The following is a 26,506-nucleotide window of genomic DNA, read 5'->3' on the forward strand; positions in this document are numbered from 1 at the left end:
AAGAGAGAAAAGAAGAGAAAGAGAGAGAAAGAAAAGAGAAGAGAGAGAGAAAAAAAGAAAGAAAGAGAGAGAAAAAAAAAAAAAAGAAGAAGAAAAAAAAGAGGAGGAAAAAAAAAAAGAAGAGAGAAAGAAGAAGAAAAAAAGAAAAAAAAAAAAATAAAAAAAATAAAGAGAAAAAAAAAAAAAAAAAAAAAAAAAAAAAAAAAAAAACAGGCTAGGTACAGAAAAAAAAAGATAAGAGCGTTTTGCGCTTAAGAGAATTTGATAAAAGACAGACAGACGAAGAAGGACAAAGGTCGTGTGGTATTTATATCGTGACTCTGTGTATCATCACTCCTGTGTTTGTATAGACTACTGTTCATATTACTGCCTGTAGTATATGTATAGACTACTGTTCATATTACTGCCTGTAGTATCTGTGTGTGTGTCTGTGAAAGTGTTGTCATGGTAACCAGTGGCCTGGAAATGTTTATAAACATGCTTTGATGTGTTTAATCAAGTTAACGAGCCTGTCACCTGCTGAATCTGTCAGCTGTGCTGTGCTTCAGCTATTGAGAGACACTGAGAGCGAGCTCTCAAATAAAGCCTCAGAATAGCAAAACGATAACTGCTATCAGTCAAATGACGTCATCCTGAGTACCACAAGGCCTTTGTGAACGTATCGGTATAAAATTTATGTTGATAAACTTACAAATGTGGGCATATCAGCGATTTAAAAAAGTGGTTCGCTGTGCGTTTCGCTGGTAATTGTGGAGCATTTTTTATATGGGAGCCAATGGAGGAAGATTTCAAACTCTTGTCATTTGGAAGCTTCCTGAGCCATAAGTATAAGGTGTATCACAAAACTGAGCACATCGGCTGAAACTAGATAAAAATACCTACGTTTTGATGTATAAATTGTGTATGACAAGTAGAAAATGTGGGCGTGAGAGCAGTTTATAGAGAAGGGACAAATATCTTTTTTTTAAGGCTCTGTGCTCTAGCTATGATGTCATCCACTCTAAGTAGCGCAATACACACTCTGTTTAATCGATAAAATTTCCTGAAATGATCCCTAAACTGCTTTTTCACAAAAACTGTAAAAGATATCAAACTGAAAAGCCGTAGCCTGATAGCTGAATATTTTGTGAACATTTTAAAGTTTGTTTGGCGTATCACAAAACTGAGCAGATTGGCTGAGACTAGACAAAAATACCTACGTTTTGATGTATAAATTGTGTATGACAAGTAGATATTGTGGGCGTGAGAACAATTTATTGAGAAGGGACAAAGATAATTTTTTCAAAGCTTCACCCTCTAGCTATGACATCATCCACTCTAGCTCACGCAATACACACTGTTTAATCGATAAAATTTCCTGAAATGATCACTAAACTTAAACAGCTTTTAACAAAAACTGTTAAAGATATCAAACTGAAAAGATATTGCGCTAGCCTGTGCGAATATTTTGTGAAAATTTTAAAGGTTGTTTGGCGTCTGTAGGTGAAAGTATGAAGGAGCTGAACATTTTGGGAGCCGGAAGAAGATTTTATAGGAGTTGAAGGCTGCTCTCATTCCGCCTAAAAATGTTAAAAAAAGGTTAAAAGCTAAAATTTTAAAAAGTATAAATAGTTGAAAACAGTTAAGAAGTGCTCCCGTTAGCTAAAAGAGCTGAACATTTGAAAAGTTGAATGGTTTAAATAGGTGAAAGTATGCAGAAGTTACAGAGAGCGCAAAAACGTCACGGAAGAGGGAATAATAAGAAGAAACACTAGAAAATGCATTTCCTGCAGAAAATGCGTAGGGAATGCTGAATATATTCAAAGCTAACTGGATGAATAGCTAAATATTACAAGAAGAAGTTGAAGTAGTGAGAGTAGTTGAAAAATTGAAATCGTTTTAATAAGTATGAATTTTATTAAAATTTTTAAAGTTGACGCAAACTGAACTTTTAAAAGTCGGAAAAATTAGGGGAAAATATGTAGAACATTGTGAGGTCTGAGTATCTAACTGATAATGACTTACATATGCAGAAATATGAAACAAATTGTATGAAAAAAATCTAAGCAAATGCATATGCAGATCTGAATAATCTGGAAAATTGTCAGAGAAGGAAGCTAAACGGCATTACCTTAAAAGGTAAGAGCGGAAATACATTTCTAAAAAAGCTGGAAGTTAAACTGTAATACTGTCAAAAGTGGAAGTTCAAATAAATTGACTAGAAAAGGCTGAAAGACGAAATACTTTATCAGACATATACACTGCATAGAACGAAAAAGCATCAATCTAGCTGAGGATGAAGGATGTGAAATATATTGCTTGAAAAGAAGGGGGCTGAAAAACTTTGCATTGAAAACGAAAAAATTAAATGCATTTATGACAAGGATGTTGAAAAAAACATAGTTCAATTCATATTAAGGCATCGAAGAGAGGGAGAAAGGGAGAGACAAAGAGAGAGAAAGAGAAGGAAAGAGAGAGAGGGAGAGAGAGGGAGAGATAGGGAGAGTGAGAGTGAGAGAGAGAGGGAAAGAGAGCGAAAGAGAGGGATAGAGAGGGAGAGAGAGAGACAGAGGGAAAGAGAGAGAGAGAGAGGGAAAGAAAGAGAGATGGAAAGAGAAAAGGAAGAGAGGGGGGAGAGAGGGAGGGAGAAGGAGGGATGGAGAGAGAAGGAGAGAGAAAGAGAACAGAGACAACAGGGAAGAGAGAGGGAAAAGAAAAAAGAAAGAGAAAAAGAAAAACAAATAAGAGGGGAGAGAGATAAAGGGGCAAAGAGAGAGAGGGATAGAGAGGGAGAGAGAGGCAGAGGGAAAAAGAGAGAGAGAGGGAAAGAAAGAGAGAGATAGAGAGAGAGGGGCGGAAGGAGACACAGACAGATAAGGAGGGAGACAGACAGACAGACAGAGACCATACCAGACAGACAGAGACCAGAGGACAGAGACCAGACGACAGAGACCAGGACAGACAGAGACCAGAGGACAGAGACCAGGACAGAGACCAGAGGACAGAGACCAAAACAGACAAACAGAGACCAGAGACCAGGACAGACAGACAGAGACCAGAGGACAGAGACCAGGACAGACAGACAGATACGAGAGGACAGAGAACAGGGGACAGAGACCAGAGGACAGAGACCAGAGGACAGAGACCAGACAGACAGACAGAGACCAGAGGACAGAGACCAGGGGACCGAAACCAGAGGACAGAGACCAGGGGACAGAGACCAGAGGACAGAGACCAGACAGACAGAGACCAGGACAGAGACCAGAGGACAGAGACCAGACAGAGACCAGAGGACAGAGACCAGGGACAGAAACCAGAGGACAGAGACCAGGGGACAGAGACCAGAGGACAGAGACCAGGGGACAGAGACCAGAGGACAGAGACCAGACAGACAGACAGAGACCAGGACAGAGACCAGGACAGAGACCAGAGGACAGAGACCAGAGGACAGAGACCAGGGGACAGAGACCAGAGGACAGAGACCAGAGGACAGAGGCCGGGGGACAGAGACCAAGACAGACAGACAGAGACCAGAGGACAGAGACCAGGGGACAGAGAACAGAGGACAGATACCAGGACAGAGACCAGAGGACAGAGAGCAGGACAGAGGCCAGAGGACAGTGACCAGACAGACAGAGACCAGGACAGAGACCAGAGGACAGAGACCAGACCGACAGACAGAGACCAGGACAGAGACCAGAGCACAGAGACCAGACAGACAGACAGAGACCAGAGGACAGAGACCATGGGACAGAAACCAGAGGACAAATACCAGAGGACAGAGACCAGACAGACAGACAGAGACCAGGACAGAGACCAGAGGACAGAGACCAGACAGAGACCAGAGGACAGAGACCAGACAGACAGACAGAAGTCCAAATCTATACCCTACTGCTCATATTACTGCCTGTAGTATCTGGGTGTGTCTGTGAAAGTGTTGTCATGGTAACAGCCAGTTAATGTTTATAAACAGTCTTTGAAGTTTAATCAGTTTAATGAGCGTGTATACCTGCTGAATCTGTCAGCTGGGCCACATGCAGCTCAGAGACACTGACAGCAAGGTCTCAAATAAAGGCTCGGACAGCCAAAACCATAACTGCTATCAGTCAAATGACATCATCCTGAGCACCACAAGGCCTTTGTGAACGTATCGGTATAAAGTTTATGTTGATAAACTTAAAAATGTGGGCATATCAGCGATTTAAAAAAGTGGTTCGCTGTGCGTTTCACTGGGAAATTTTGGAGCATTTTTAATATGGGAGCCAATGGAGGAAGATTTCAAACTCTTGTCATTTGGAAGCTTGCTGAGCCAAAAGTATAAGATGTATTACAAAACTAAGCAGATTGGCTGAAACTAGACAAACATACCTACATTTTGATGTATAAATTGTGTATGACAAGTAGATATTGTGGGCGTGAGAGCAATTTATAGAGAAGGGACAAAGATAATTATATTAAGGCTCTGTGCTCTGGCTATGACATCATCCACTCTAAGCAACCCAATACACACTCTGTTTAATCGATAACATTTCCTGAAATGATCACAAAACTTTAAAAGATATCAAAACACTGAGCACACCCTGAATTCCTGAATATTTTGTGAACAGTTTAAAGTTTGAATCAAGTCTGTAGGTGGAAGAATGTAGGAGGAGATACATTTTCAAGCAGAAGAGGATTTGAAGGATTTGAAGCATGCTCTCATTGCTTCAATGTTAAAAAAAAGTGTTAAAAAGCTTAATATTTTATAAAGTATAAATAGTAGAAAAAAAGTTGAAGTCCCATCATTAGCTGAAAGAGCTGAACATTTAAAAAGTTGAATGGTTTTAATAGCTGAAAGTATGCAGAAGTTACGCAGAGCCAAAAACCTACGGAATAAAAAAAATGGCCGAACAGAATAACAATAGTTGGAATGATGTAGAACAGCATTCCCACAACTAAGAATAATAAAGAACAGAATAACAATAGTTGGAATGCTGTAGAACAGCATTCCCACAATTACCCAGAAAATGAGAAAAAAAACATGCCAGAGAAAACAGAAAAAAGGAGGACAATACTTTATAAGATCAACATCAACACAGCAGCACAGGTTATTCCAACTCAATTTACTGAAACAACAACTCATAAAGGAATAGTTTGACAATTTGGGAAAGACACCTATTCACTTATTGTCGAGAGTTAGATCAATACAAAGCAACAATTGGTTGGTTTACTTTACTCACATTACACGGTGGTGCGGTGGTTAGCACTGTCGCCTCACAGCAAGAAGGTTGTGGGTTCGTACCCCGGTTGGCCCGGCCTTTCTGTGTTGAGTTTGCATGTTCTCCCCGTGTCTGTGTGGGTTCTCTCCGGGTACTCCGGCTTCCTCCCGCCAACCAAAGACATGCGGGCTAGGTTTATTGGTGTCCCTAAATTGTCCGTAGGTGTGACTGTGTGAGTGAGTGGTTGTTCGTCTATGTGTGGCCCTGCGATGGACTGGCGACCTGTCCGGGGTGTACCCCGCCTTTCGCCCGACGTATGCTGGGATTGGCTCCAGCCCCCCCACGACCCTGTGCGCGGGATAAGTGGTTGACGATGGATGGATAGATGGACTTTACTCACATTTGTTTATAATTGCTTATAGTCACACTAAGGTATGTACTGTAGGCCCACAGTATCCATCCTGTCATATGTGTAAAATAGCAGAAGTGAAAGCGAAACAAATCACACTTTCTGTCTGTTCTGTCAGGCAGGTTGTGTGCTGATTTTTGAACTGAAAGACATGTATGGGAGGGATGGAGAGGCAGTAATAAATACTGTGGGGGACTAATTATTGTCCTTTCGTAAGACAAAATGCGATATTGTAATCATTTGCACCGTGGTTATATTTACCATTTAGTTTTTTTGCCCAAATAAAAATGCAGAAATTAATTAGGCTACAATGTTTCGGCATTTGTTTCATGCCTTTCACACTGCAGGTTATAGGTTGCTTACATATGGAAGTAAATCGGTGCCATCGGCTTTTGAATTCGAATTTTTAGCACTGAATTTTTATGCTATGTCATTTTTTTTCAATGTTTAAAAAAAATCTATGTAAATGTGATGTCTCAAAAAATTCACTGTAAAAAAATTCAACATATCAAAGATTCAGTGTAAAAAAATTCAATGTCTCAAAAAATTCAGTGTAAAAAAATTCAACATATCAAAGATTCAGAGTAAAAAAATTCAATGTCTCAAAAACAACATCCGGGTAACCAAGGAGAAGCAATCAATCCCTGTTACAATCAAGTTACGCTCCTTTGGTCATGTGACCAAAGTTCAGGTGAGTTCTGGTCAGAGGTCATGGCTCCGGTCAGAGCTCAGCATGGCTCAGAACACAAATGGTGGCGCTTCGGTGAGTGCACTCTTTATTTACCGGTTGTGTTTGTAAAAGTCAGTAATAGTTACCGGACACGTTGCACATTAACATAATTTGTTGAACAATGTCTACAGGGAACTTTTAATGAGGTGGCATTCGTTAAAAATGTGTCAGCTATTAGCCAGCGTTGTTAGCTATTAGCTAACTTTATATTACCATGGTTTACTGTTGGTAACATTACTCACAGTTCTGTGGCAGCGAGTATGATCTGACTGACAAGAAATGTCTGACTACAGTACATTTAACAGCTGGTCAGTTAAGAGCTGCTTCACTTTACTCAAAACTGTTTTAAAAATAGTATAAATGGATAGCCGATAATATAACTGTCACCAAACTCCTATAATGCGTATTGAAGTCTAGTTAGTAACATTTAACTGTTTAAAACTTGATTTTTGTGCTGCTGGTTTGTAATATCCTTTGTCCTGTATTTTTGATGACAGGATAGTCAGCCTGATGAAATTGTGCAGTCAGCCAGGCGCTTATTGCATTTAATCAGTTTGTCTGAAAGACAACGGGGCGCAGCTAGTGGTGGAGTAACAAATCAAGTTCTGAGGTTTAGTATTAAGCTTTAGTTCATGTACATATGGCTTATTTTACTTATACATTGCAGATGTATTGATGATTAATACATATTCGTGGATACAATCCTGCAGAGAACAGAGGCATGCAGAGAGACCATCACTTCAAATGGAAATGACCAGGTAAAGACTTAAGGGAGATGTTTGCTATTTTAAATGCAAGCCCTATGTATACACATTTTGACAGGCTGCTGATTTGTACAGGCAAAATTCTGCTTAGATGTTCAAATCTAAGTTAGTAAACTCTGGAAGAAAGCATCTGATGTCTTGTGAGTATTCAGTAAAATATATAAAGGCCTGTTTCACTTAAGGCTAATGTGAAATTTCTTTATGAACAGAAAAAAATATAAAATGGGATTTGAAGGTCTAAATTATTGCCTATTGCACTTCATTGGAATTGAAATTCAAATACAGTGCAAGGTTTTCTATTTTCATCAGTCATATAAGACAATGTTCAAATACGCCTTTCGCAATAACATCCTCCTTTAATTAGAAAAAAGTTAACAGATGATGTGGTAGTTAATGTTTTTACACTCTTATTTTCTATAGGTCCTTTCCAGGTGTTTTTACCAAGGCCAGAGGGAAGAGGTGCTTTCCTGCAGCAAATCTTGTTCCTGCCAAGAGACTTAAACCACTTGATGTGGCTTTCTATTTGTTGCCAAAGCAGTGTGAAAAAACTCCAAAAGAGCAGGAGCATATAGTCCATATGCATGCAGGATTGGGCCGTAGGACTGCTCATCTAGATGAAAGCACAACACATGAAGAGGTAATAACAAGAAATGTATTATTTAGGCTAGCTGTATTGTATATTGTATTCTGAGGAATACAATATATAAGGATTTGCTAGTTTTTCATGCAGTGTGATGAATGCTATTTCTGATTTGAATGATCTCTCTTTGGAGAGGCTTATACTTGTATCCATTTTTTTGCTTACAGTTATGTGATGCCCTCAAAGTTTTATTTCCAAAATTGGGGGCCATGACTGGTGGGTGGCTGCTATACAAATCTGCAGGTAGGCCAACACACGTTTGTGTATTAGTGTTGCTCAGTCATAAAAAAGTACATTTGCAGCAGCTAACTTCACATTATGCAATGCACAACACTGTTACTTTATAATTGAACAGATGGTAAATTAAACTTTGAATGATTTCCTCAAACTCATCTCTGTACATTTATTATTAAGCCTGTTCAATTTAAGACATTTTGTTAACCTTTATTAGGTCATGCCTGACTGCAAATCAGCAACTAATTGTTTAATTTTAATATAATAAAAAAAAGCTAGACTTGTGTTGTTTTGGGTGACTTCTTCAGCCTGGTCTGTTGTCAGACAAGAAGTCTAGTTGCTTTGACTTAACTTCTAGATATAATCTATATCTAATATACTGTTGAAAGTCCTAATTTTCCTCTCCTCTTTTCTATAGGTGGATGGGGTAGCCGAAAACTCTCTCTTGTGGCTCCTGATGAGACTGGCTATACAGGCATGATCTTGAAGTCTGTAAGTCGTGGGGGTAAAAATCTTTTCATAGCCCCAATTCAAGAGGAACTCAGCACAAATCCCCTACCACTAACTGATGAAGCATTCAGTAGCATGCCAAAAGCCACATGTCAGAAGTGTGGAGTTGCAGTTCCTCTTCCACTCCTGACCGAACACATCAAGTCTTGTGATGTCATGTATGTTGGCAGTTGTGATAACCTGGCTAATGTGGAAAGCAGTGAGCCTGAAGACAGAAAATGTAAGAATTCTTCATTTTAAGCTTTTGTGAGCATATTGTATAGTATTAAACAACAGAAAAATTGCCGTTAATATTAATAATATTATTACTTTGACAAGGAATATCTCTATTTTGACTCAAGTAATGGTGTTGCGTTGTGTACTTTGTACTTCAAATGTTACACGGCTTTTTGAAGGAGAGCCTGGCCATTTAGTCCCCTCAGCCTCTCACTTTCTTGTGGAAAGTGATATGTTCATGGTGGCAGGGAGAATGGTAGGCCACTCCTTTCTTCATGGAGGACCATGCCTGTTGGGACTCAGCCCTGCTGTTGTTCATGTCCTGCTTGGTGGGAGTCCTGAAACTGCAACTGTTACAGTAGAGAACTGTCCAGACCTGGACATCAGAGAAACAATCGAGCTTGTATGTTTGATTTGAGAAAAGTTTTTTCTTTCACTAAGATTTTATGTACACTGGGGCACCCTTATATTGTGTATCCATTATCCTTATTGAGTGACGTTAATATATGGCTAAGCTTATCAAATCAAGAGGGAGTGAACGACATTTTTAATACTTAGTTTTGTAATACTGTAAATGTAGTAGTATATAAAAATCTTGATTTTAGAGCTGCTAAAATGCCAGTAATCTGTAAATAAAATAGAGGGTGGCGCTTATTTGGATCCACTATGTAATATTCATATTCATTACTTTTTGCAAGTGCACATACAGAGGACAAATTAAAGGAAAAACCAACATAAAGTGTTGGTAAGGTGTTGGGCCACCATGTGCTGCCAGAACAGCTTCACTGCTTCTTGTCATGGATTCTACCAGTCTCTGAACTCTACTGGAGGGATGAACACCATTCTTCCAAAAGATATTCCCTCATTTGGTGTTTTGATGATGGTGGTGGAGAGCGCTATCTAACACATCGGCCAAAAATGTCCCATAGGTGTTCAATTGGGTCAGATATGGTGACTGTGAAGACCATAGTATATAATTCACATTACATTTTCATCAAACCATTCAGTGACCACTATGGATGAATCCCCCTTCACAGTAGGGGTTAGGTATTTCAGTTTTTTCCTTTTAATTTGTCCCCCATCTGTAGTATCTGGCATTACACATATTTTTTTCTATCTCCTAATCAGTTTCCCTCTGTCTTGAAGCTTGAAGGGGGATCCATACTGTCAGATAAGGATAAACAGCGTGTCCAGGACTTGGTCCATGCCTGGGACCTCCCTTGCCTAACTGAGAAAAACAGGAGATTTTTGAGAAGCTATTGATCCATGATCCATGATCCTGTGAGTGAAAGTCCAAATTATTTTTTTATCCTGTGTGTGATGTTTTGGTTATAAATGCACATTGCCAAGTTATTTTCCTAGAAACATAAAAGATGGTGGGTGGTCTGTAATACTGCAAATGCAAGGAGTTTTATCAGTCTGCAGGAGAACAGTATTATTTCCTCATTCACCAGTGGATTGAAGCATAATAAATGTATTCAAATGGAATTATTGTTTTTCTATCTTACTCTTCAAGCTTTTCGATAAGGAATGTTACATGTTCTATCCTGTCTGTCTTATTACTATTAACAAGTAATAGGACGTCTCACATGACAAATCAAGCAGCTGAGACGAGGTGTTAAAGAAACCCCAATGTGGACACTGGTGACCCAAAGACCTGACACAGTGGCCTTGCTTTTTCTGAAAGAGGGAGCAGGAAATTTCAGCCCTGAGGTTAATTTTAATTACTCTGATCTTGTGATGTTATTTTCCTAGTAAATATTATGGTTCATACCTGGTCAGCATGTAGAGCTGTCGGTTTTCAATCTTGTTCTTGTTATTTATGTTTTCCTACATACATAATCCCACAATCGACATCACAGCTACCAACCAGTGATATTTGATCAAAAATGATATGCGATTTTGAGTCTTTTTCATGCTATTTTTTCAATGCAGGTACTTCTTCAGCAACTCACATGGCCTCGTGAGGATAGTGACGATGATGACGATTGTTCAGTTGACACCAAATGCAGCATATCAGGCTATCTTGAAACAGTTCATTGCTGATGGTAGGTGTACAGAGACACTTGGAAGTGCCATTTAAATATTATTTGGTTACCTATTAAAGTAGTATAAAAGCTGTATAGCTATTTAAATATTCAGCGTGAACTTCACACATTCACTATTGAGCTGGAAACAGCAACATGACATGAATTTTTTTTTTTTAAATCCACCTGATTTAAAAAAACAAACAAGAAAAAGTAGTCATGTTGCTGTTTTCAACTCAAGAGACGAGTCAAACCAACTCTCATTCTAAAAATTATTTTCTGTAAACTAATCTCAAGGGTTTGACTAATCATTTATTGAGTGTAAGCTGTTAGTGCCATAGTTGGCCATTTATCCTGATGACTAATAAAGTCCAAAAAGATTTTTATTTCCTTTTAATCTACTCCATAGCAACACCAACTGAACTGACCGACCTGGTCAAATTCTGGACCGAATGGGAGATTCTACCACTGAGTCTCTCTGTAGAAGTGGTCGAGGGCAGATACCCAACAGCCGCCACTTGCTTTGAGACCTTGCGCATCCCAGGGCATTACAAGAATTACACATCTCTTAAATGTGACATCCTGGCCTGTATTTGCAGTTGCCATAGAGGATTTGGTCTTGTGTGAGTGACATTTGGCTTGTATTTACCCTTGTAAGACAAGATTTGATGTTAAAATGTTTGTTTTTAAGCTTGTTAGTTTTGTTAAAAGATATGTTGTAAACTATCTCACACTCAAAGAAAACATTCAGGAAGTTAATATACAGTACAGGCCAAAAGTTTGGACACACCTTCTCATTCAATGTGTTTCTTTATTTTCATGACTATTTACATTGTAGATTCTCACTGAAGGCATCAAAACTATGAATGAACACATATGGAATTATGTACTTAACAAAAAAGTGTGAAATAACTGAAAACATGTCTTATATTTTAGATTCTTCAAAGTAGCCACCCTTTGATTTTTTTGATAACTCTGCAAACCCTTGGTGTTCTCTCAATGAGCTTCATGAGGTAGTCACCTGAAATGGTTTTCACTTCACAGGTGTGCTTTGTCAGGGATAATTAGTGGAATTTTTTCCCTTATTAATAAAAAAGCAAAGGGTGGCTACTTTGAAGAAACTAGAATATAAGACATGTTTTCAGTTATTTCACAATTTTGTTAAGTACATAATTCCATATGTGTTCATTCATAGTTTTGATCCCTTCAGTGAGAATCTACAATGTAAATAGTCATGAAAATAAAAAGGAAACGCATTGAATAAGAAGGTGTGTCCAAACTTTTGGCCTGTACTGCATACTGAATATATTTTCACACAGTTACTGAGAGTACTTTACAGTAACCTTTGGCAATAAATGGTAAGTTCATTGAAGTAAACTTCTCTGACTCTGAACTCCTGTGAAGCCCTCATATAACCACTGAAAAGGTTCATGATCCTTTCACACAGTGTAAGGGGACGGACAGCAAAAGAGAAGAAAGGGCAATAAAAATGAGAAAAGGTTCTTAACCCTTGTGTTTTCTTCTCGTCGACCATGCACTTGTCCTCCCGGGTCAAAATTGACCCGGTCTGTTTTGCCAGTTATAAAGCATGAAGTATAAATTATCCCCAATTCTGTGTTACATCTTCTTATCCAACTTCTTTCCAACCTATTAGCACTAGTTTTACACTTATTATTTTAATATATGGTTAAAATACCGCATTTATATAAAATTATACCTAATTTCTGAGTTAAAAAAAGCTGAAATTATGAATTATTTTGACTAACAGTTGAGATAAACAGGAACATATGTTGATGGTTATCACAGACTGGTATAAGTCAAAGTTTAGTCAGGATACTGTTTTGAAACAATTTCAATTAGCAATTTAATGGCAGCCAATAATCACACTTGTCCTCCCGGGTCAAAATTGACCCGGTCTGTTTTGGCTATTAATAAAGCATAAAGTATAAATTATCACCCAATCTTAACAACTTCATTACAAGTCATTACCACTAGTTTTACACGTATTTTTGGAATTTATGGTGAATAAACTTTTACATGAAATAATACGTAATTTTTGGAGTAAAATAAGCATAAATGATGAATTATTTTCATTATAGTTAAGATCAGATGAACCTATGTTTGTGGATAATCACTGACTGGCATATGTTAGTGATTAGTCAGGATATGGTTTTGAAACCATTTTATTATTTTTAATGGCAGCCAATAATCACACCTGGTGTCTTCCCAGGTCAAAAGTGACTTGGTCTGCTTTGCGTGTTTATAAAGCATAGACTATTATAATTAATCACTCAATTCTGTGTTACCACTTTTATCCAACTTCATTTCAACTCATCACAACTAGTTTTACTCTTATTTATTCCATTCATGGTCAACAGACCTCCTTTACATGAAATTATACCTAATTTCTGAGTAAAATGAGGATCATCAATAATTATTGGTTTTAGATTAATGGCTGGTATGTGACAATTATTAGCCAAGATATCCCCAGGTCAAAATTAACTGATGCAATTGTATTCACAAACAACGGAGAGCTAACAAAAAGGAAAAAACAAATTTACGGAAAATTGTCTTGTCTCCATTTAGGAAAAGACACATCAAAGGTTTACAAAGCTGTAGGTTGAAGTTGTGTCTGTATGTTTGTATTTGTGTGTGTGTGTGTTTATGTGTGCGTGTGTGTGCATGTTTATGTGCTGGAAAGCACAATAGCGTGATCTTTTGCAGGTCTTAGCTACTGTTTGTGTGTTTGTCTGTGTGTGCATGTGTGTGCATGCACACGAGCATGTGCGCCTGTGTGTGTGCGTGTTCATCTGCTGAAAATCATAATGATCCATTGCCCAATTTCAGTATGTTGTGTGTTTGTGTGTGTGTGAGAGAATGCATGTGCATGCACACACGTGTACATGTGCATGTTTGTCCATTTATGTGTGTGTGTGTGTTTGTGTGCATTTCCATGTGCTGGAAAGCACAATAATGTGATCCATTACATGAGGTAGTTCTCAGCTGCTGTTTGTATGAATGTGTGTTTGTGGGGGTGGGTGTATGTGTGTGTGGGGGTTTGTGTGCGTCTCTGCATGTGCATGCATGCGTGTGTGTGTGTGTGTGTTCATTAGCTGTAAAGCACAATAGTGCCCCATTGCACCACCAGGTCAAAATTGACCCGGGAAGACCACAGATGCTATAAAATTATGTAAAACACCCAAAATTCTCTGAAAGTAGTGATCATTAATTTTACTTGCGAAGAGCGTCATTGGGAACCACTTATTTTTGGTTAATTTGGTTGAAAGAAACCCATATTTCTGATAAAGAAACTTTGAAAAAGGGTCAAATTTGACCTGAAGACAACAGGCTTAAACGATAACACAACACTGTTATGTTTTTCTTACCTTCCAGGCAGCCATTGATTTTTCTTTGACAATTTAGTACACTATAAACTTCAGACTTAAAACCTGTTTGAGTTGAGTAATCAATCATAATGTCTAGACTATGTTAAGCAGTTGATATACCTTTTCATTAGCACAGCTTTTCATTCATGTTATTTTAATAGGTTAACGTAACTTTTGTCATATAAATGGAATTATTTAGTGATTATTTAGGCATAGGTCTTTTTGAAACTGAGATCACCCTACTTCCAGTGAGAAGATGTGATATAACCAAAATTGATTTACCCATGTCAGAAAATGTGTTCATGTAGAACCCCATAGTTCATTTTATATTAGCTGATGATATAGGTTGGTTTGTTCATAAACAAATAATGAATTATGGTACAGTAAAACATAGTAATAATATAAAATGTCTTTATAGAAGAAGTTATAATTGTTGACAAATACATTAATGAAAACTTAAAATGTCCTTATAACTGCATCTGTAATAAATCATGTTTATATGCTGATTATACGCAACAAATAGGGGGACTTAGTACTTACTGAGAAAATAGTAACGGTTAGGGTCATCTGTCAATCTCAGCTTTCACAAAAAAACTTGGTATACGTATATATCTTAAGTTTTGCAGTTTAACATGTTCCTTGTAAACAATTTCTGCACTGATATAATTGAAGCAGGAGTTAAGTGAACTATAAGGGGGTGAAAGCTCTTTTTTAACGTTCCTTGTGTTACATTAAATAAACCGTTAATACTGGTGTTTAAAGTGAAATGAATGTCTCTCTCAATGTCTCTCTCAACTCAAAACTTAAGTCATTCTGGTCAGTTCATTCACAGACCAAGAAGCTGCTCACAAAATTGAACAGCAGCAATGTAAGTATTGCAGCCAAAGGACTGGGATGCAGCTCTTGGGTTAACTGCATGTCTTAAAGCTGTCATTTGTCCATCGGTCAGGGGGCATGCTGTGTAGGCACACTTTCAAATACTACAGAATGTGCTCTTGGCTTCTAATTAAATTTAAGTACGTGAACCACACTATTCATTCAAATCACATTATATTTGTATGTACCTCTGTGTTATCTGGTCCTTGAATTGGGTAATGTGTACGACCCAGCTCCCACAGCTTGTTAGGGGTCATGTTCCTTTCTGTTCTCAGCCGATGATTGTCCCAACCATTGCGAAAAGTATCTAGGTCATCCTGCAGGCGTGGGAGAAGCACAAAGTGACAGCAGAAGAGGTGTGTTTCATTGGCAATGCTGAGGAAGCCCTCTTCTTCCAGGTAGTGGAGAACATCATAGTAGATGCATGTTGCAGCTGTGTACAAAAAACAACGTAACATGAGACACAGCCGTCTATAGTTAGTTTGTTGAAAATCCAATTTTAATTAATATTATTCAAAGTAAAGTATTTTATATACATCTTAAAACCTTAAGTTGACTTGAGTAAATGTTCTTAGTTTATCTCCGCCACTGCTTATACTGTTGTAGTGTAAAAACTCCCAGTTTAAAATATGCATTTACCTGAGAGGAAACCCAAACTTCTCAACAGATTGTAGGAAGAAAGCCAGGGTGGTTGATGCAAGGTTGTTGGAAGCTGCACCAAGATACATTATCTGCAGCACAAATGTAATTACACGTCTATGAGACACTCAAGTATTTAATGATTACAGAAATGTGTACTCTTAGTCCAAACAACTGTGCTTACCTCATGGCAGTTCGTGTAAATGTGCCTCCCGGCTTATAGAGCATCCTTTTCGGCCGCCTCATCCAGCGTGTCCCCAGCGGGCCGCCTCCCGGCATCCTTTCCCCGGCAAATAACGTGGCATTTACACATAAAAAACGAGAAAAACGTCTCCATGAACACGTATCAATAGATTAAGAATAACGTTGATATTTACACAAACTGCCGTGAGACCGGGTTGTACCTTACGGGAAAAACCGTCAATACCACCAAAGACAACAATGTTGTAGCTGAAAGAGAAAAAAATCATTTGTCACCTGTAGGGCTGGGCGATATGGACCAAAAGTCATATCCCGATATATTTTGGCTGAATATCGATATACGATATATATCCCGATATTTTTTTCCGCGAAGTGAGAGCAAATGTTCAGTCAAAGCCCAAATCAAATATGACATGTCACAAGTAGTTTCATAGAAACAGTTGCAAAATCAAAAAAATAATAAACCGGTTTCTTCACCTGGTTCATGATTAAATGCTCAGCTGTTCAAATAACAATAAAATGTAAACCTAAATACTGTATAACAGGAGTAACTTTTTTGAAATCAAAGCTCCATAGGCTATTTGTGATTCGTTCCAAAGGTCAATTAAGCTTTTGATATTAATATAATCTACTTTGTTCAAAATGTAATGCCTCATGCCTGTAAGCCTAGGTTATAGTCCCATTCTTCCACTTGATACTGCTTCCACTTAAGTAAACTGAAAGATGAACTATCGACTACAAAACAAAGAAACTAATTAATGTGTTAATACAAAGAATATTTATTATGATCGGTTCACAGATCTGAGTTCAAACGGAAACTTCACCCTTCTGAACTAAGAGTTTCTGCTTCAAGGTGAAGTTTAAACAAACTGAAATGTCCAGGCTCATTCCTCCACTATTTATTTCTGTATGTATTTATGCGTTATAATTTTTAATTTTACGGGCACTGAGCTCCAGATCCTGCAGCCGCAGACGGCTCGCTGCCCGCTGTAGCTCTCTCGTCACCGTGCCGACCGGCAAAACTTAGTGGAACTTTCACCGATATCGACATACAGTTCGTCCTGGACTACGTGTAAGATCCTACCGGTCACAACTCTGTCTTTGGCTGGTCCGATCTGGATCAGCGAGGACCGCGCAGCAGCGGGGCGCAGTTGTGTTTTTGCCCGGGGAGAAGAGACGCGGCCGGCCACGGGCCTCTCCCCTCCCCGGAGCTCAGATTGCTGGTCGAAGGCGGCATACATAATCATAAAACACATTGTCACCTGTTAAATGTTATCCATTGCGGTTTGTTCTTTTCATTTCCTCTATCGAACATAATTAAGCAGTACAAAAGTCCGGCATCTTTAGCGTTGATCTGAATGCTTCGGACCCCTGTTCCAAGATGGCGGCGGGTTTTGACGTATGTTTAGAACCTCACGGCGACATATCTATGGGAGCAAGGATCACATTTGAACTATATCGATATATGCGATATGGTCTAATTCCATATCTCATTTAAAAATATATCGATATATTTGTTTATATCGATATATCGCCCAGCCCTAGTCACCTGTATATAACATACTGCAAGTAATAAAAAAAAGTGTTCTACACACAGTTGCTAAATGTAATAGACTAGGTGTATACCATTAGCTGTGATGGTGCATATAAAATAACATGAAATAAGCAGTATAACAAATGTGTTATGGTGCATACTGATAACTACCACATATTTTACAAACACACTTTGAATGTATGCATTTTGTCAAAAAGATTGCTTAATAAGAATTTACCGAATCAATTTATGGTTAGTATCTATGTGCATCAAAGACTGGGGTCCTGGAACCGAGTAGGTCCGTCGAGCAATACATCCTACGTGGACCATACGGCTTATGACACCAGTGGTGTCAACACGGTGCATGGAGGCTCTGACACGGTTATGCTGCACCCTCAGTCCTCTGGCTTACAGAAGGGCCTTCATCATTCGATAGCCAGAGTGAGGCTGTCTACACTTAATCTCTCTCACACAATGATCTAACTCTTCATCAGTCATAGTGCTGTATAATGCCCAGACTGGTCTCACTGAATTCCGTAAAATGGGCACGGACTGGTAACAGTTCATTCCGTGGTGGTGGTACGGAATGTGTGAAAATTCCGTGTGGCCACCACGGAAAACAATGCCAATGTAAAGTCAATGAGAAGATGACGTAGCACGGTAGTGAGCAGTATGTAAGGCCGGAATTCCGCGTCAGGAGGTTGGTTGGGGTGGTGGATGGGTAAAACACAGGACTGTCACCCAGGAGACCGGAGTTCGCGTCCCGAGTGTGGCGTTTGTCAGTTGTGTTATTTTTTTTTGTTTTTGTTTTTATAAGCATGTCCCGCGTGTGTCACAGAACCGTAAGCCCACCCACGACCTTTTCCTGAACCCAACCGCTCCGTTCTTCTTGCGTGTCACGTAAGCCCGTGTTTCTTTTTCGGCAATCCGTGTTCATTTCACGGAATTCTTCCATGAGCCCATCACGGAATTTGACGATCCGTTGGCGATCCGTGTTCATTTAACGGAATTATTCCGTGGCAGTTTAACGGATTTTGTTGCAATTCCGTGAAACTGCCACGGATTTAGAGTTAAGGGCCTGTGTTCATTTTACGGAATTCTGTGAGATCAGATTGATAATGCCTTAACTGACAGATCAAACTCAGCCATGCGTCGGTATACTGTGCGCCTGGACATCCCTAAAAGTTTAGCTTAAATAAATGCTTAGATAAGCATGATATTCTTAAATTAAACATTTTTATGTTTTTTTATTGTTTCAAGTAAGTTAACATCTCATGAATATCTGAGTGAGTTTTCAGAGCTGAGCTTATTTATTTTCATATGACAAATGCTCATTTCTAAATGTCCTTTGTAGTGGACGTCAGGACTTTGTACTTTCCCCCTGAAAACAGCCTCTGTCCCCAGCGTTCAGTTCACTGATGGCGATGTAATTTAGCGCGAAAAATGTAACTTTGCAAACGGCAGTGTGAATGGGGCTACTAACTTATGAGCAACCACCACCCAAGCTGTTACCAGTTAACACTGTAATGAAATCATTTGCGCCTTCTTTTAATGTTTTGGGTTAAGTGAAACAGCTAGTAACTTAATAGGCAGTCAGATATTTCTTGCCAGCCACATCATAAACCATGCTAATATAAAGTTAGCTAATAGCTAACATAGCGCTGGCTAATAGCTGACACACTTTTAACGAGCTAAATGTTACTAGACTTCAATAAGCATTATAGGAGTTTGTTGACAGTTATATTATCGGCTGTCCATTTATACAATTTTTAAAACAGTTTTGAGTAAAGTGAAGCAGCTCGTAACTGACCAGCTGTTAAATGTACTGTGGTCAGACATTTCTTGTCAGTCAGATCATACTCGCTGCCACAGAACTGTGAGTAACGTTACCAACAGTAAACCATGCTAACATAAAGTTAACTAATAGCTAACATAACGTTAGCTAGCTAATATAACGCTGGCTAATAGCTGACACATTTTTAACGAACGCCACCTCATTAAAAGTTCCCTGTAGACATTGTTCAACAAATTATTTTAATGTGCAACGTGCCCGGTAACTATTACTGACTTTTACGAACACAACCGGTAAATAAAGAGTACACTCACCGAAGCGCCACCATTTGTGTTCTGAGCCATGCTGAGCTCTGACCGGAGCTCACCTGAACTTCACCGCCTTCCTGTTTCGGCGTCACATGACCAAAGGAGCGTAACTTGATTGGCTGGATGTTGGATGATTTGATACAGGGATTGATTGCTTCTCTTTGGTTACCCGGATGTTGACTCTGAATATTTTTACACTGAATTTCTTGAGACATTGAATTGTTTTACTCAGAATCTTTTTAGATGTCGAATTTTTTTACACTGAATTTTTTGAGACATCACATTTTTTTACATAGATTTTTTTTAAACATTGAAAAAAAATGTCATAGGCAAAAAAATTCAGTGCTAGAAATTCGATGGCTTTTAAAATTCAAAGTCTGATTTAGATGCAAAATAAAATTCAGTGTTAAAAATTCATTGTAAAAAAATTCTGTGCTAAAAATTTGAATTCAAAAGCCGATGGCACCGATTTACTTCCATACTTACAACTCAAAACAACATCAGATAGAACCAAAGAGATGTGGTTTTTTTTGCGGTTCTTGCTCACAATAACCTCCGAGACTTTGTGTTGACCGAACTGAACAACACCCAGTCCAAATGACCGTTAGCAGATGATAACTGCATTGGGTGGCAGCGTGAAAATATTTTTTCTAAAATTAGATAGCAAATTTTCACATTTTACACTGCTGAGAGTTACTGTAACCAGTTTTGTTTGGGTGTAAGCTCTGAGATAAGCTATGGCTGTATATGGTGTGTGGAGGCTGTGTGTGTCCATTGTGTTATAGAGATTACCGCAGCACTATAGTGATGACACGTTATCAGTAAAAACAAAAGGATACAGACGCTTAGGCACTGGGTCTGGTGGTTATAGTACCCCTAAAGTGTCTGGCTGTGCCAGTGTTAATCCGTAGAAAAAAAAAGTAGAAAAACCAGTTGCTTTAACGAAGGGTTATGTGCATCTTCACTGGTTGCCTGGCAACCTCCACTAAGTTACTGTTCATAAGTTCCACACATAACCCCCTGTATAACCACAACTTAATTGCTCCTAGCCAAAGAAAAATGATGACTGACCAACAGAACAGTTTATTATTCCTATCTGATAAAGGATGTCAGGCACACAGTTAGCTACTCATTCAATCAGTGAGTATTCACTCCCTTCTTGACTTACTTATCAGAATTCAAACCACTCAAACATAAATGTAAAAAAAAAAAAATGTCTTCCAGGACGAGCGAACCACTGGTCGGCTCTGATTGGTGCGTCTCACACCAGAAGTTATGTGCTATGGGAGTACGGGGGCTACGCCAGCGAGGGAGTCCGTCAGGTTGCTGAGTTCGGCTCCCCTATCAAGATGGAAGAAGAGATTCGACAGAAGGTAGGGGAATCAGATAGAGTGTCTGGTCTAGGCAGCCTGGTCTTGTTTTCCTTTGAACAGAAATGATGATGGACTTCCTGTAGCATGTGGGTATGACAGACTGAGCCAGTGACAGGTTGAATATTATTCTAAATACTGGGACTAGTTGGTCAGCAGTTTGAGTACCCACCCAATAATAGTCAGGTCCTGCTGCTTCCTTGATGTTGACGTGCTTAAAAGCCCTCCCGACGTCATGCTCGGAAAGGGAGAAGAGTGTGAGAGGTGCACCCACCCACCAATTAACCACTGCTTCAGCTGTTTTTGCTTGTTGGCTGCTGATGGCCTCAAACGAGCATAATATGTGTTTATCTCACTTGCTATAGACCCATCAGCAGTTGGTCTCCATCATTATATGTGCTTCACATCTCCTCCCCATTTTCGCTGCTTCACACACTTTATTTGCTTACTTGCATGGTTAAAAAAAATAAAACTTAAAATACATCCATGAATAAAACCAACCACATTCCGATTCTAACAACATATTTCCATTTTATTCTGGTTAAGAAAGAAACTTCTTATAAAAGCCAGGGCTTGTTTGTGGTAGTGGACATCTTCTACTTTTACTAAAGTAAATATGTCTCTGGTTATTTGTACTTTTACTTATTTATTTATTTGTACTGAGATTCAGTACTTCCTCCACCACTGCAATGTACAACCATCTCTTGAAGGCGGTCCCCCGCTTCCCAGGAGGTCCACCGGAAGTTTCATGTCCTTATATGGGAATTTGCAGGGCGTTTTCTTATGTTAATTAGGAACAACTGGCATGCGCTTTCAATTATGCACACGTGGGATTCATCAATCCTAAGAAAATCCCAAAATCACCATGTGCGGTTTAAAAAACAAACATGATGGCAATGGCTAAATTGCAAAATGCAAGGCTTCAAAACAGCTGTCCCCAAAACAATGGGAGTGCTGCTACGTCAGTTCTTTTTTTATAGTTTATTGAATCTATTAAATCGTGGACAGGACACGTAAATGTCTTTTTTTTTTCGTGTGACGATTACAAATTTTAAAGCAATGTATTTCAATGGGAAGGATATTTCGTGATCACAGAACGATGACGGTAGCGAGCAGTGTTGATAAGGCGAAAGTCCGCGCAGGGAGGTTGGTCGGGGTGGTGGATGCGTCAAAAAACACAGAACTTTCACCCCGGAGACCGGGGATCGCGTCCTGCGAGTGGCGGCCCGTCCCGTTGTTGTGGCTGGCGTGTGGCGCCTCATTTCCCCGTTGTTGCGTCCCCCAGAGCAGGTTCGAAAATCGTGACCTGTATACGTTCAAAATTCGTGGCGTGTACACAAAATAAAAGTCAAAATCGTGACATGTACACAAATTAATAAATCAAAATAACGTGACTATTTCACGACCTGGCGTGAGACCGGGTTGCACAAATTGGCATGTGTCGGCCTTAGGACCTCCCACAGTATTAACAGACACCGCTAGTAAGTTTTTATTCCAAACACATCAAACGTTATAGGCCAAAACTTAATTTAGCTAATTACAGCGCCCCCTATAGGTCTAAGGCCTAATTGGGCCCTGTACCTATGTACTAAGATTGGTGTTGATAAGTGAAAGACTTGTCAAGATATGAGTTCACTTCCTGTTTGGCGGCTTCACCATCGAATATCAATACGCAATGGAATAACTTTTGTGAGGCATGGTCTGCAGATCATCTGTGCCAAGTTTCGTGAAAATCGCATCAATTTTGTGACATGATCAAATCCAATATGGCGGAAGTTCCAACATGGCGGATATTGACATAATGGGGTGAGTTGAGTTCAGCGTCATCCAAGGATTCGAACTGTATCTCGATGTTCAAAATCGGGCATACGGTTAAAAAGTTAATCGCATGGATGCAACGCCAACTTTGATCCTTTGGTGGCGCTAGACTGCCTGCGGTGCAGACCTAAAACTTGGTGAAATTAATTATGGGGATGTCCTGCATCAATGTGCCAAATTTCACAACTTTTTACTGTACGGTTCTATGGGCTGCCATAGACTCCCATGGCAGATGGAAGATGTGTAATAAGTAGAATCACTATGGACTAGAAAACTAGAAAATGCATTTCCTGCAGAAAAGGCGTGTGAATGCTGAATAGCTAAATTGCTAAAGCTAAACTGGATTAATAGCTTAAATCCGTAAGAAGAAGTTGAAGTATAGAATAGAAGTATACAATAGTTAGAAAAGTGGAAATGGTTTTAATTAGTATGAATTTCACTGACAAGTTGAATAACACCACAATGTAAAAAAGATGTGGAATAATTCAAGTTTTTTTTTAATAGCTAGGACTAAATGTCAGCTGTGTCAGACTGCTGCCATTAAAGAATGAGACACTGAGAATGAAGAGAAAGGGTCACACAAGAAGGGTCACACAGCCTAAACTATAGGTGGCAGTTGTGAAATGACCTCATCGTGAGCGCCACAAGTCCTTTGCGAGGGTATAGGTATATAATTTGTGTAGATACAAATAAAAAATGACTCCAACATAGCAGTTTCAAAATATGTTTTGGCTCAAGAGGGAATGAGGATAAATAACATTATCGTCAATGAAAGCTCCACCGACCGTCTTGTCGTTCTGAGGCAGATAATTCAAAAACTATAACTCATATCGCTTAAATGAACACATTTTCTGAAACTAGACAATAATACCTAACATATAAGTCATGTATGACAAGTAAAAATTGTGAAAGCAAGTTATAGAGAAGGGACTAAGATTACTTTCTCAAGGCTCCGCACTCAAGCGATTACATCACCCACTGTAAGTCACGCAATACACACCCTACATTATAAACGTAGAAAAATCCTAAAAGGAACACTAACATTAAAGTGTTTTCACAAAAACTGTAAAAGATATCAAACTGTTGTGATATAGCCTAATAGCTGAAGTTTTTGTGAATGGTTTAAAGTTTGTTTGGCATCTTTAGGTGAAAGTATGAAGGAGGTGAAACATTTGAAGTGGAAGAGGATTTGAAGGAGTTGAAGCCTGCTCTCAAAATATGTTTTTTTGTTTTTTTAAAAGCTTAATATCTTGAAACGTATAAATGGCAGAAAAAAAAAAATTTAAAAGGAGCAGCAATGTCCTTGCTGAACAGTTTGATATTATTTTTGTAGCTGAACATATGCAGAAGTTAGATACGACCAAATGTACGGAATAATAAAAATAAAGAATTGAATAACAATATAACAAATCAGCATTCACACAATTACATATATTGATACAATATTTTGTCCATATGGACCAATTCTAATCTATGTCACATGTATTTTGCTCCTGTGTGCTGAGGCCCACAGTATATGACTGTCTCTGTGTGACCTCCTTCTGCCACACTCTATCTCTCTCTCTCTGAAAGGTGTGTCCTGGCGATTTGCAATGCAACAATAGTGTGTTGTTGGTGGGCTGTCAGTGTGGTGTGTGCCTGTCAGTTTAGGTTTGGGCTGTTGTGTGGAGACATTAGAGTCTGACGGACAGCTCTAACTCCTCTCTTGGCTGGCTCTGTCTGTCTCTGGGGCTAGCTGCTCTGACACAATGGAAACTTCAGCCTGTTACACAGCAGAATGAGATGGCTTAATTGTGTACTGTGTGACTGGAATGTTAGCTATTGAGCTGTAGAATGAAGCAGCTCGATTGTACACAAGACAGCTATTGAGTTGTTGGACTTTGTAACTGGAAGTCTTTAAACTTTTTTTATGTTTGTGAATCAAAAAAGGTTTTTTTGCCAAAATTTTGATTCCACAATTTCTTTAGTATTAGAACTGTGTTTTTTGTAGCTGGCAATATAGTATGCAGGCGTATATTTATAATTTGAGAAATCCAAGAATACAATAAAATAAAATAAAATTCACTGTTCACTATAAATATGAGATTATTTAAGCCAATTAATATCTGCATTTTAAGAGAACACCCCTTCTGAGACTGTGTATTCATTATTGGTCCTGAGTTCAGGGTGGTGCCCAGTTCAGTTTTTTGTATTTGTTTACAGTTTTTTACGATCGCTATGACACTTTTTTCAATACTTTTAACAACTTTCCTAAACTCTTAACACAGTTAGCACAACATCCGTCTGTGTAGGCTATACAATTAACACATTTCTTGTTGCTTTGACACAAAATGCATACAGTTAACTCAAATTTAAAATGCTTGAACTTCTTTTACACACAAGCTCCACCAAAACCAAAACAATGGATCTTTACTGCCAAATTTACAAATGCTTTCACACTGTATGTCAGAACAGATAACATCATGTTCTTAACCTAACTTAAAGGCTAAAGTCAAAGTGAACAGCTGTTCATATTGTAAATTGAAACTCAAATATATCCCCTGCATTTTATACATGCATTTATTGAGAAACGGCTGATGGGTCATTCATTTTTTTTATTGAATCTCTGCAGCAAAAGAAACAAATTGGTGGCCAGGTTGGAAAAATCGTGAAAAACTGTAATTTGATAAAGTTATCAATATAGCAATATTTGTCACTTAATGTTAATAGAAAATACCTTTGATAATTGCTAATAACTGAACCTGTGCCCCTAAATTCCCAACACACATAAAAGTTGAGGGGACTTATTGTCGTTGTCTCGTTTAGAGATGTCACAAGAACCGATACTACCGACACTTTCCGGTTCTAAAATGACAAAACACCGACGATGCCCATTTTTTGAAGAACAAGTGGCCGAAGTCACGCCCTTCTACTTCCAGTACATATCTTTCGAAAAAATATGAACGAGAGTCAACGACCTAAAAAAAACGGCATGTTCATTGCAAACTCATGGTCCTCTCTTTCCAATTTACAGCCCCCCTCTCTTGGCTTCAAATAACTCACCGTTGTCGGCTACGGCCAGTGAACAGGCAACACGTTGTAATCAGCCGTGGCCCTCTTGCCTGCTCCTCCATGGCGCCTTTTACCTAGGACCCGTCAGGGTCACTTTACTCAATTGTTTTTGCGAGTAACCAATTCGGGTACTCTAGCTATACAATTCAATGTGAGTACACAAATGTTGAAATGACATAAAATGCCCGTCCCTTGTGGCCGTGATAAATTATCCTGAAGCTAATGCTTAGCTAACTGTAAAGGAGGAAATGAGCCAACTCGGCGTCCTTTTGGGCTCTAAGCTGTCTCCATCTTTCAAATACATGTCCAATATTTACCTGGGGTTAGTGATGAGGATGATAAGATTATGTAGCCTACATAACTGATCGACTGGGAAGAAAAACGATAGGAAGTTATCTAAAAATTAAAATGTCGGGGTTTGAATATCCTCTCCCAACATATAACACCCTGCGAAGTAAAGCAGCTTCTTCATCAACGGGATCATCGACAAAAGGAAAAGCCATGATTTGAGAAATAAAATATTGTATAGTCTGCCTAACATGGTTAATAAACCAACATAATTTTTTTTATTCATGCCGATAACAAACTGCACTAAAATGCGCCTGATACAGACTGAATGAATGAATGAGGAAATGAAAGAGTGCTGTGTCAGAGGGAGGAGACTGAGAGAAACTCAAGGTTTATTGAAGAAAACTTGCTCCCGACCAGGTTAGGTTCTCAGACTCAGTTACCATAGTAACTGACTCTGAGGTGAAGTTACCTCTCTTTCTGAAACAGAAAACCCAGAGTTTCCCTCATCTCAGGGTTAATAAACTCAGAGTTTT

At 38.9% G+C, this 26,506-nt stretch overlaps 2 protein-coding genes across 3 annotated transcripts in view; both read left to right on the plus strand.

Annotated features, from left to right (window-relative positions):
- LOC120564412 (spondin-1-like) overlaps window positions 1–26,506 on the plus strand; it is a 483,039-nt gene that overhangs the window by 220,436 nt on the left and 236,097 nt on the right. Inside the window, exon 6 of the mRNA XM_039809345.1 lies at window positions 20,668–20,816. Within this exon, the coding sequence (XP_039665279.1) occupies window positions 20,668–20,816 (149 nt within the window). The remainder of the gene's footprint in view (window positions 1–20,667; window positions 20,817–26,506) is intronic.
- LOC120564413 lies at window positions 6,255–11,331 on the plus strand. 2 transcript variants are annotated; one of them, XR_005640099.1, is made up of 8 exons: window positions 6,255–7,074; window positions 7,501–7,717; window positions 7,888–7,963; window positions 8,373–8,684; window positions 9,827–9,961; window positions 10,254–10,393; window positions 10,616–10,728; window positions 11,117–11,331. XR_005640099.1 is itself a non-coding variant. In XM_039809346.1 (5 exons), the coding sequence occupies exons 1-5, from the start codon at window positions 6,992–6,994 to the stop codon at window positions 9,829–9,831; spliced, it is 711 nt and encodes a 236-aa protein (XP_039665280.1). In that variant the 5' UTR covers window positions 6,255–6,991; the 3' UTR covers window positions 9,832–10,015. The 2 variants fall into 2 exon arrangements, 1 of the variants encoding a protein (XP_039665280.1); XM_039809346.1 differs by lacking the exons at window positions 10,254–10,393; window positions 10,616–10,728; window positions 11,117–11,331 and having other exon boundaries at window positions 9,809–10,015.

Source organism: Perca fluviatilis, chromosome 8 (assembly GCF_010015445.1).
Source record: "Perca fluviatilis chromosome 8, GENO_Pfluv_1.0, whole genome shotgun sequence".
Lineage (NCBI taxonomy): Eukaryota > Metazoa > Chordata > Actinopteri > Perciformes > Percidae > Perca > Perca fluviatilis.

What these genes read in the sequence shown, in the direction of transcription:
- LOC120564413 (XM_039809346.1), top strand. Translation starts at nt 6,992, where the DNA reads ATGATTAATACATATTCGTGGATACAATCCTGCAGAGAACAGAGGCAT. An exon ending in GCTGCTATACAAATCTGCAG is followed by an intron (nt 7,964 to 8,372) that starts GTAGGCCAACAC and finishes TCTTTTCTATAG; the next exon opens with GTGGATGGGGTAGCCGAAAA. An exon ending in TGAGCCTGAAGACAGAAAAT is followed by an intron (nt 8,685 to 9,808) that starts GTAAGAATTCTT and finishes TCTCCTAATCAG; the next exon opens with TTTCCCTCTGTCTTGAAGCT.